The sequence below is a fragment of the Ochlerotatus camptorhynchus genome, unplaced genomic scaffold (assembly GCF_037179485.1).
Source record: "Ochlerotatus camptorhynchus isolate MF236.1 unplaced genomic scaffold, CSIRO-AGI_Acam_v1.1 ptg000107l, whole genome shotgun sequence".
Lineage (NCBI taxonomy): Eukaryota > Metazoa > Arthropoda > Insecta > Diptera > Culicidae > Ochlerotatus > Ochlerotatus camptorhynchus.
Window position 1 is genome coordinate 236,124 of NW_027040597.1, and position 12,136 is coordinate 248,259.

Here is a 12,136-nt window from a genome sequence, read left to right on the forward strand (position 1 = left end):
ATAAAGTTCAAATAAAGTTCCGACAGAACTTTCAAGTTTCATAAAGTTCAAATAAAGTTCCAACCAAACCTTCCAGTTCCATAAAGTTCAAATAAACTTCCGACAGAACTTTCAAGTTCCATAAAGTTCAAATAAAGTTCCGACAGAACTTTCAAGTCACATGAAGCAATCCGCACAAGTCTTTATTAGTAACAAAATTTAATGTACGTAAATATTAAATGATCAGTGGCCCGAATAAATCATAATTCTTATATTTATGCAGTGCATCAACATTCTGTTAAAACATAAAAAAAAAATTAAAAAGTAATTTCCTGGATTCGAACCCGTGTATTCGGCATGCGATCTACTAACGCTAACCACTGCGCCACAAATGGGTTGGAATACCATGCGGGCAAATACCAATTTCAAATTCATCAAGGTATTGTGTTTCGTATGCAAGTCAGTCAGCTGGCACTGAAAACTCCAACAGTAGGCGGAACAACAGCTCGCTTTAATATATTTCAGATGACGCAGCGGTTCGTGCTGGGGCTCTCACGCAGAAGGACTGGGTTTAATTCTTCAAACAGCTCCAAAACTACTAATGCTGATAAATCAATAAACAAAAATACCTGCCCTTAGAAATAACTTTCATAAAAGTGCGAACTAAACATAGAATTGGTTTAGAGGGCAAAAACCTTTTTTAATTTATTTTCTAAAAGTTCCGTTCAAGTTCCGCCAGAAGCTGCTTAGAATTCTCTTCAATTATGATACCGGAACTTTCAAGTTCTTATAACGACTTAAAAATGAGGCTGCTTAGAATTCTAAAGACCATCACTAACTAAGCTGCTTAAGCCACAAATGGCCTTTTATCAGAACTTTTGGTTACTTGGGTTACCATTCGTCCTCCTCTCCAACTTGAGATTGGTGTCCAAAGGAGTTGAAGCTGGCTTACAGCCAGTCATGCAGAAACGCTACAAAAGGTCTGAAATGTATTAACTTTGATTAAATAGCAGCATACCTTCAGCCATGTTGTACTGAACACACAAGCCCAAGAAGTCTTTCAGCTCTTCCATGTCGCCCATCTCGAGTTCTTTTGCCAATCGTCGTTTAATCCGTCGTATTTCTTTCAGGCAACTTGATGCCAAGATGATATCGTCGACGTACAGAACTAAATAAATATCAACACCGTTCATGTTCCTCACATAAAGGCAGCTGTCGTATTGTGAGCGCTGGAACCCCAACTTCAGGATAAGGCTTTTATGTACCACCAACGCCAGCAGCGTCCTCACAGTTGTCATAAGAACCACGGGAGCATATGTATGCTGATAGTCGTAGCCTTGGCGCTGGGTGCATCCCTTGTCTACAAGCCTAGATTTGTACCTGTCGATGGAGCCGCTTATCTAAATATTTAATCTTGAACATCCACTTGCAGGCAATCGATCGAGCACCAGTAGGAAGGTCCACAAGATCCCACGTGATGTTCTTCTCAAGCGCACGCATTTCGTCGATGATTGCACGCTTCCACTCCGGCCAATCGTCTCGCTTCCGAAGCAGATTGATACTGTCCGGCAATGCTTCCACGTAGTTTTCTGCATTCAAAGCAAAAACAACGCACATATCATAGTCAGAAAGCCGATCAGGCTGTCTACCATGGCGCTCGCTTCGTCGAACTGGAACTACCTTGGCTTCTGCACTTCCGAATTCTTCACTCGATGAATCGTGACGACCACCGGCTTCGTCTTCGAAACCATCCAAACTTGTTTCTGCATCTGGATCACTTGTTGACTTCTTTTCCAACGGTTCCAGGCAATCGGACACCAAATGGTCACTGGTGTATACCTCCTTCCGAATCCTTGAATTCTTTTCCTCGATGTCAACGTCACGAGCGATGATTATCTTCCGTCGCATAGGATCCCAAACTCGATATCCGTTGATTGCATAGCCAATCATGTAGCACACTTGACTCTTAGCGTCGAGCTTCGCAGTCTAGACACATTTGACACAGCCAAGGCACTAGTAGGACTCCGGTTGATCGAATGCACCGCGGTCAGAACCGCCTCGCTCCACATTGATCGTTTGAATCCTGCATCATCCAGCATTGATCTCCCTCGTTCCATGATCGTCCTGTTCATTCGCTCAGCGACTCCGTTCTGTTGTGGTGTGTACCGCACTGTCGGTTCCATCACGATTCCTGCATCGTCACAATAGGTGATAAAGTTGGCATTAATATACTCACTGCAATTGTCGCTTCTCAACCTGGCGATTCGACTTCCAAAGTGCACCGTAGTTGCAGCATAAAGGGTGATACGGTCAAAATTTGGTCAAGGGAAAACGCGTGTAAATCGGTGAAATCGTTTATTTAAAAAATCAAATTAAATTTCTTTTTCAAGTTCAATTAGTATAAAATTCAGGAAAAATATTCAGTCAGGCTTCCGCTTTTCCAAATCCGAATTGCCGGGCCTTACGCTTGACCCCTGCCATCAGATTTTGTACAGCCACCTTGTCCACCTTCTTCGCCGCAGAAAGCCAGTTTGCCTTGAACTGCTGCTCGCCCTTAGCAGTTTTTTTGGTCTTCTTTAGGTTCCGCTTGACAATAGCCCAGTATTTCTCAATTGGGCGGAGCTCTGGCGTGTTGGGAGGGTTCTTGTCCTTGGGAACCACCTGCACGTTGTTGGCGGCGTACCACTCCATGGCCTTTTTACCGTAATGGCAAGATGCCAAATCCGGCCAAAACAGTACGGAACAACCGTGTTTCTTCAGGAAAGGCAGCAGACGTTTATTCAAACACTCTTTCACGTAAATTTCTTGGTTGACAGTCCCGGAAGCTATGAAAATGCTGCTTTTCAAGCCACAGGTACAGATGGCTTGCCAAACCAGATATTTCTTTGCGAACTTTGACAGTTTCATGTGCTTGAAAACATCTGCTACCTTTCCCCTTCCTTGTAACCGTATAAAACTCCTGTCCCGGAAGCTGCTTGTAGTCGGCTTTGACGTAGGTTTCGTCGTCCATTACCACGCAGTCAAACTTCGTCAACATCGTCGTGTACAGCCTCCGGGATCGCGCTTTGGCCGTCGTATTTTGTTTATCATCGCGATTTGGAGTCACTACCTTCTTGTAAGTCGATAGTTCGGCTCGTTTTTTGGCTCGATGCACGGTTGTAGACGATACACCCAGCTTATTTGCGGCATCTCGGAGAGAGAGGTTAGGGTTTCGCTTGAAACTACCGGCAACTCTCTTTGTCGTCTCAGCGGCTTCCGGTTTTCGATTTCCCCCCGATCCAGACTTCCTGGCTGTCGACAAACGTTCCCCAAACACTTTAATTACATTTGTAACGGTTGATTTGGCAACTTTTAGCGATTTTGCCAACTTTGCGTGCGAGTAGCTCGGATTTTCGCGATGCGCGAGCAAAATTTTGATACGCTGCTCTTCTTGCTTGGATGGCATTTTGACAACTGAAGAGTGAATTCCAAAATCAAAATAGGAGCAACATTCTACACACACACACCTTCAAAATGAGGGGTGTTCAGGTTTTTTAAATGCAAAATTGAAAGAAATACGTCAAGTTGATATTGACCAAATTTTGACCGTATCACCCTTTACATTCGGAAAGCATCCAGAACATCAGTTTTCGATTTCAAGATGTACACCGCCGTGAAGTGGGTGAAATCGTCGATGAAACTGACGAATATCTTCAGGCCATCCCAGGACGCTGGTGTGAATGGACCGCAGACGTCGCATCGGTGTGAATCAGCTCCAACGGACGGGATGAACGAGGCAAGATCGCATCTTCAAACGTGAGCCTTGATTGTTTCCCCATCATACATGGTTCACAAATACCTGTGTACGGTTTCAAACTTCCACCAATCTCGATACTTTCGACCATTTCGCTTCGGATGAGCTTCACTAATCCAGTGTTTCCGATGTGACCGTAGCGGCGATGGCCCAACGTCATTTTGTCTACATCCAGTTCGTATAGCCGGCCCTTCCGACTTTCAGTAAACACCAATGTTGAGTCACGGGTGATGAGTGCACCATCCTTTCCGAACGTTACCTCCATTTCACGTTCTGCGATTCGCTTAACAGAGAACAAATTGGACATACAGGACATTGTACACTGTGCAGGTCAGCGTCCTACCTTCCACGTTGCCAATCATCTTTATATCGCCATTTAAATTGGTCAACGATACTCCAGACTGGGCCATTTGTTGAGTTGATCACGATAGGCGAATCTAGTGTACGCAAACTTTGCAAATACGTCTTGTCGCTTACCATGTGCTCCGATGCGCCGCTATCCAACATCCAACGAAACTTGGCGCTGTCCGATTTTCCATCACTCATCATGAAGATCACATCGCTTGCAGATTCCGCCACGTGCACCTTACTCTTCTTCTTGTTCTTTTCCGGCTTTGTTGGCGAAAATGTAAACGCTTATGACCGGGCTTTCTGTGCTTGATTCCAGTCTGTCCGCGGTGTGTTGTTGTTTCGCGTCCTCACTGAGGAGTCTCGACTTGACAAATTCCATTGAGCACTGCTCTACCGGTAACGTTTCAAGTACCGTGATAAGTTGGTCGTATGATTTCGGCATCGACTGCAGCAGGAAAAATACCACAACCAGCTTGTTGAACTTGATTTCCGCCGATTCCAGCTCTCGTATGGTCCTTTCGAAAGCTAGAATATGCTCCTCCATTAGGCGTCGTTCATCATGCTTCATTCCAGCAAGCTGTTTTAGCAGATAGAACACTCACGATACTTCTTTCCGCTAAAACGTGTACTGCAATGTGGTCCGGGGAGACTGTTTTCCACGAATGTACTCCATCTGAGAATCCACAATTTTGTGGATCAGGATCGACTTGCATTTGGCGTCTTCTTGCTTCCGTTTGCTTCGTTTTTCCTCCTTTTTCTTCTTCACCGCAGGCGTGTCCGCTTCAACCACATTTTTTTTTTCTTCTTCCAGAGTCTTCTGGATGCAATTGGGTAGACCCAATTCTTCCAAGTACGACTCCATCCGGAAACTCCAATTCGAAAAATTTGTCCCGTCGAACAGGTACACGCGCTGCTTCCGATCTTTCTCCATTTCACTTAAACACGCCGTCACGCAACAAGTTGTTAACTGGTTACTGGTTTAAGGGGGTATTCCCGATCTTTTTTTTTTCAAAAAATCAAATTTTTTTTTTCACGTTTTTTTGTACTTTAGACTATATACTTTCATCCCCCCAAGCCGTTTTCCGATCAGCAAATTCGGTGTCCAGGCATAGCTGACTAATGGTAAGAACCCCCAAATGGTTTTAACTAAAGTCAAAACTTTAAACGCGTTTTTCTCGAAACCACATTTTTTTATCGGGCGAAATTTTTTCTCAGAAACTATAAGAGATATTGACTTGAATCTTTGCGCATTTTGTTCCTTATTAAATTCTTTGAAGCTTCTCCCACTTTCAGCCAAAAATATTAACATTTAACATTGTTTGAAGCACCTTAAAGCTGCAAAAAAGCGGGCTAAAAATCGCCTGTTTTTTCATATGGCTGTCATTTTGTTAATTTGTAAGATTTTTTGCTGCCAACGGGAGAAGCTCCAGAGAATCTTATGCAGATTATTAATTTCATCACGAAATCTGTTTCAGATGAAGCCGTTCCAGAGAAAAGTCTTCGCCCGTCCAGGCGTTTGCGGCGAACAGGGGTCTGTTTGCCGCCATTTTGTGACGTCAATAATGTCTTTTTTTATGTCGAAAAAAATTTATTTGTAAACTTTAATGTTCAATAAACAAGAATCCCAAAGAGTTAGGCGCATTACTATTCATTTTCCTTAAAAAAAAATTTATTGAAAAACAGGCCGAAAAAAGGCAAAAGATTGGGAATACCCCCTTAATGCAGAAAGAGAAAAAGTTTAGACTTTAAGTGATCTATATTTCTTGACTTTGTGTGGTTTACATGTATAACTTATCAAGTGACACAGATGCGTCTTTTCAACTTTAGTTCTTTTGAATTTCAATTGTTATTAATTACAGTTCCTAGTCCTATCAGGCCTGTTTTAGAGAATGACCACCTTGGTGGGATTGTTTTATTTAAATTGAAAAAGGAAACTACTTATAACTACTGTTTACAACTACAACTACACTATACACACCTAATCTACTATATACAAATTACTTATCAAAGCATGTTCTGATAAATTACATTTTTGTGCAAATTTAGTCTTAATTTCGTTAATTCTGGAATCTATTTTGGCAATGCCTTCCTCTTCATGTAAATCTGTTATTCTAGTGTCGAAAGGACGATCAAGCACCATCCTCAGCACTCTATTCTGAGCGACCTGTTCCTGTGAGTCTTTGCACGTGATTCCCACACCGGAGCTGCGTAGAGGGTCTCAGGTGCTATGATTTGTTTGTAGACAGCCAGTTTGTTCACCCTTGAGAGGCGGGATCTGCGGCAAATCAGCGGATACAGTTAGGTGTCTGCGTCCGCTGATTTGCCGCAGATCCCGCCTCTCAAGGGTGAACAAACTGGCTGTCTACAAACAAATCATAGCACCTGCGATCCTCTACGCAGAACACTTGACTGCAGTTTTCTCTACATGCGAACGGAAGAGGAGCTTTTCATCAAACAACATCCCGAGATAGGTTACTTCGGCAGACCACTCAACCCTTCTGCCATCCATGATTACAGTACAAGATGGAGCCGGTTTCAGTTTGGGCTATTGCCGATGGAGGAACATGATCGCTTGTGTTTTGGAGGCATTGATTTTGATTTTCCACGTGGTGCAAAGGCGTTAAGGTATCGTTGAAGTTTGTTCGTTATTTCGCGAGGCATTCTTCTTTTGACGGCTATTGCGGTATCATCTGCGAACAGGAAAAACACGCAACCGTCACCGAGGGGAGGAATGTCGGAAGTGTAAATGCTGTAAAGCAAGAGACCCAGCAGACTGCCTTGCGGGACTCCTGCTGGGATGGAAAACGTGTCTGACAGGCAACCATTCAACGATACCTTTAACGACCTTTGCTGGAGGTAGTTACGGGTGATTTGAGGCAGATGTAAAGGACAGTTGAAGTTACAAAGCTTCATGCCAAACATTGTCAAACGCCTTTTCAACGTCTAACAAGTCCATGGCTGTAGACTTGGATACAGCTTTGTTACTTCGGATGTTATTCATCACGCGTACTAGCTGGTGATTAGTGGAGTGCCCCTTTCTGAATCCAAACTGTTCCGGAAGGAGAATGTTATTTTCCTCGACAAACTTGAGCAAACGATTGAGAATGAGTTGGTCGAACAATTTACTCAGCGCTGAAAGGAGGCTGATTGGTCTGTAGCTTGAAGGCAATGTCGGATCCTTACCGGGCTTGCGGATTGGTATGATTTTTGCTACTTTCCAGATGCTTGGAAAGTAGTGCAGTTCCAAGCATCTGTTGAAGATAGCGGTTAGAAGAGACTGCACTTTCATGCTGAGTCTCTTCAAGATCAAGTTGAATATACCGTCATACCCGGGAGCCTTCATGTTCTTGGTACATTTCAGCGCTGAGCGAATCTTTTGTACTGTAATCATATCCGCCGGAGGCATAGCACAAGGGGAGGCATCTAGGTTTTGAACGCATTGCGCAACCTGATCTTCGAGCGGACTTTGGATATTCGAGCCAAGCAAATGCGATAAAGCGACATTCTTGCCGATCGCATTTGCTTTCTCCTGTGGGGTGATTAAAAGCCGATCGTCATCATTTTCGACTCTGAGAGGTGGAACGGGTTTGGGATGAGTTTTCAGGACCTTGGCTACCTTCCAGAATGGTCTGGAGCGGTCGTCCAGATTCTGGACAACACGCCCGAAACTTTTATTTCGGAGTGAGTCCGTTCTGGAAGCAATTGGACATTTCACGATTTTTGCCCAGATCTCCAGTCCTCTGAAACTGGCGTCTACGAACATTTCTCAGGCGAATCAAGAGTTGGGTGTTGGAATCAATGGCAATAAACTTACCCCTCACAGGACGCACGGACATTAGGACATCAATTTAGCTTATCGATTACCAAAATGAACCCTGCAGCAAACCCAACACCCTCAGCACAGCGCACAGTGGTCCAGAATGCAGATTTAGGTGGAATGATATGTTTTGAGCCTGAAATTGAAACTTTAGACTAAAAGTCTCTGGTACAAAGTTGTTCCTTATAGTTAGGCCCTCATTTTTATGACAATGAATTCTAGGGTGGTTCCTATTATCATTAAAATCAAAAATCTAACTTTTTTGTTTGAATAAATTAAGGTATACATTCTTGGGCAAAGTTATAGCTGAGCTAATTTCAAGCAACTTTGTTGAAAACAACTTTTTTGTATCTCTTAAATTGGCCGATTTAGAGCTATTTGAGAAATTCGAAATAAGAAAACTATAGCAAAACAACTGTTTTTTTAAGAGCCACCCTAACTCAATTCAAGTCAATCGCTCTAAATCAGCCAATTTAAGAGATACAAAAAAAGTTATTTTCAACAAAGTTGCTTGAAATTAGCTCAGCTATAACTTTGTCCAAGAATGTATACCTTAATTTATTCAAACAAAAAAGTTAGATTTTTGACCCTGACCACCCTAGAATTCATTGTCATAAAAATGCGGGCCTAACTAAAAGAAACAAATTTGTAGAAGAGACTTTTAGTCTAAAGTTTCAATTTCAGGCTCAAAACATATCATTCCACCTAAATCTGCATTCTGGACCACTGTGCGCTGTGCTGAGGGTGTTGGGTTTGCTGCAGGGTTCATTTTGGTAATCGATAAGCTAAATTGATGTCCTAACGATCATATAACGTGAAGCAGCTTAAGATTGAACCCACGGTCTTTTGCAAAGTAAGCAAACACGTTTGCCTCTAGGCAAACGAGCTTCTTTTCAATCATTGAGTTGCTGTTATTACCATGTAGTCGTTTTAACAAATAAAACGATTGACGAATCTTGAATGTGAATGGGCCTGAGATAAGACTCATGATGTTTTGCTCAGTAAGCAAAAACGGTCGTTCTAAGGCCACCGAGCTCCTCATATCACATCATACCGTTACGCGAGTTGTTGTAGCCATTCAAACATGGCACCGACAACGACGACAAGTTTCGAAAAATACAGGATTAACTAGCGAGTTTAAAATAAATCCATTTAGTATTAAAGAACCTGGGACCACATTTTTCTGCTCAGTAAGTAAGCCACTGTAACCGATGATCTTTCAAATCCAAAAACTAATAGCTACGAAAAAAATACTTAGGCTTGCATTTAGTTCCACTTTCACGCGACGTTCAATGTTTTGATTTGCTCTTTACGCATTGTTCAGGCTATCATAACAAGCTATGACCAACGCGACGATTGTTTAAGCCCTGGTTAAACTAGCTACTCATATGAAATTTAATTCTCGAAAGCAGTATCGCTTTTCTTATCGCGATCACACGCGATCGAGGTTATCCCGGCAGGAAACAAACGGATTTTATTTAACTAGAACAAGCTCACCAAATACAATCACCATTGTAACACAACCTTCAACAAACTTTGGAAAATTTCGAAAAGAAAGAAAATGAAAAAAAATATACACATCCACATAAAAACACATAAACAGGGAACATGGCACTTCCTAATACAAAGCCAACCACCACAAAACCTCCATCGAACAACTTTTCTTTTATCCAAAAGTAAATCTGCTTTCAAGAACTTTGATTGTAGTTTTAAATTTGATTTAAATTAACTTTACAATTCCACTGGCATTGTTACTACTTCTCCGAGTCTTGTCACTATTAACAAGGCATAAAAAGTAACAAGGACTAAAATGTGATCCTTTGATTACCGAAAAATCCTTTTCCCCTAGTTTGAAAGCTATCAGGACTAGGGCTTGGAGGTAGATCTTATACCAGTAACGCAACATGAAAAGGTGATCTACAAGCGTTACTGGTTTGCACTGGTTTCTGGTTTGTTCTGAATAGTAGTCTCAATAAAGTCCGAGATTTGGTGAAATTTGAGCAATATTTCGATTTTTGCAGAGTTTCCCATTCATTTTACCATACAAAATTCAAAATTCTCTCGCAAATCGAGATTATAATCAAATTTGTTCCAATTTCCAAACTTATTGTTCATAGTTGACCGGAATAAATATTCAACCTGGTTAACAAATCATGCCACACACAATTAATCAAGTGAACATTTCTCTCATTTCCATTTACTATCCAAATAAACATCGAAAAACGTAAACGAATGTTAAAAACATTTAATTTTTTTTTATCCCCCACAGAGCCCTCCACATGAAGGAACACCCAGACTATAAATACCGCCCCCGAAGGAAGCCCAAAACGCTGGTGAAATCACCAACACCTGCCAACGCAGCCAGCACATCCTCGTCCTCGGCATCCTCCAAGGAGCCCCTCCGATCACAATCTCCCCAGAGCAAATCACCCTACAACCCATCACCCCTCAACACCCCCATCAGCCTCCCGCCGGGAATCTTCCCCTCCTATCACTTCGCCTACGATCTGCACCAGAAAGCGTTCTGGAATCTCTACGCTCCGCACCTCCTCTCAACGATGGTCCCATCCTACAGCGTGCCCCCACATTCTCCGCATCCGTTGGCCTACATCAAGCCCTCCAAATCATCACCACCTTCCCCGATCGCACCTCCCTCGCCGATACCGTCGAGCAATGTCATCTGACCAACACCGCTACGCTACAGCGCCGAACATAGCGTCTAAGATGGCACCAGCATGTAGCCATCGAAGGCCCCTCAATCTCTGCTACCAGCTTGTTTCTGCTTTTCTAAATAAAAAAAATCAAATTGAACGCAGAACAGCGAATTTGAACTTAACTGTTAGTATGTGATAGCCCCGAAGGAGAACTGAAATCTAATTCATATCATATAAATCTACGATTTCTGCGAAGTGAAGGAAAACATCCCCGGTGAAGTGAAGCATTGATTTTACAATGACTTAGTTTCGTGTTACAAAAATGAAATCAAAATTGTTACCGATTAGTTGAATTTAGTTTTCCCGTTTTAAAGCTCGATCAAAAATTACGTCTCATTTTTCGTTCACCTTTATTGATAAGCGTGCAATAGGTTAAACGTATAAGTACTTAAACAAAGTGTAGCTCATTAGTTTTTAAACGATGTACATAATTTTCCAACTATCAAAGGCAATTCCTGAATCAATGTCTCAAATACGAAAAATCGTTATCGAAACCTAATATGGTTGTTTGACAAGAAGGTAATTAGAAAATGCCAAAACAATGATCACTTGTGAACGTGCCAAAAAGGAATACTGCACTCTTTGTTAGGGAAAGATGAGGAATAAGAATGGTGACGTACGACGAATTCATCATGATTGAAAGAAAATTAATGCACATATATACATGTATCTGTAAAACTTCCGATGAGTTGGCTCACTGCTCAATTGCTCATTGAGTTTTTCTTTTAATAATAAAACCAACAGTAATTATGTCTAAGATGCAACCGTTGTCAATTGATCGATCCGAAAAGTGTGCCCTGCAGAAATACAAATTCTACTAAATATTTACCCATAATTCTTTAGAGTCTTAAACAAACCATTTATTTTCCTCTGTTCAGGACATAAATCCACTGCAACCAGTTATTTGATCTATATTCCGTATCCTTAATTTAGTGCGTGTCGTATTACTCCATAACTATTGAGAAATGATGAAGTATTCTGTTTTGATTAAGTTGAAATTCTTGCCTTTATCGCAAGGATCCGACTCTAATGTAGTTGTAAAACTTACGTTCATTTGCTGTTTTTTTTTAAGTTTCAACATTTGGTTTAACATTTCAATTGGGTAGTCTTTGGCTCTTTATCTTTGTTCTAGTTAATTAGTTACTCTAATGTGATGATTGCGTTTAGCTCTTATTTACAGGATACCCTTTGTGGGATTGTTTTGGATTAAATTTAATAATTTGATAACCTACCTACTTGAGCACCTAACTTCTTAAACTAGGTTGCCAAATCACGAATGATCTGGTGGTTTGATCGCAGACAGGCGACTCTGAAACTTTCCAGCGTGGACGTCTTTCGCTCCTCGAGTGTTTGAAGACCGGCCAGGTGGTGAATCTCAGCATAACGAGTTCGCGGTGGACTGTTAAGGATCATTCGGAGGATCTTGTTTTGGATCCTCTGAAGCTTTAGGTGGTGGCACTTAGCACAACTCTCTCAGATTGG

General features: G+C 41.8%; 1 protein-coding gene across 1 annotated transcript in view; it reads left to right on the forward strand.

Moving 5' to 3' along the window:
• Positions 1-11,407, forward strand: part of Sox21a — a 62,630-nt gene extending 51,223 nt beyond the window's left edge. The window contains exon 2 of the mRNA XM_065219613.1: positions 10,210-11,407. Coding sequence (XP_065075685.1) covers positions 10,210-10,624 — 415 coding nt within the window. The 3' untranslated portion in view covers positions 10,625-11,407. The remainder of the gene's footprint in view (positions 1-10,209) is intronic.
• The last annotated feature ends 729 nt before the right edge of the window (positions 11,408-12,136 follow it).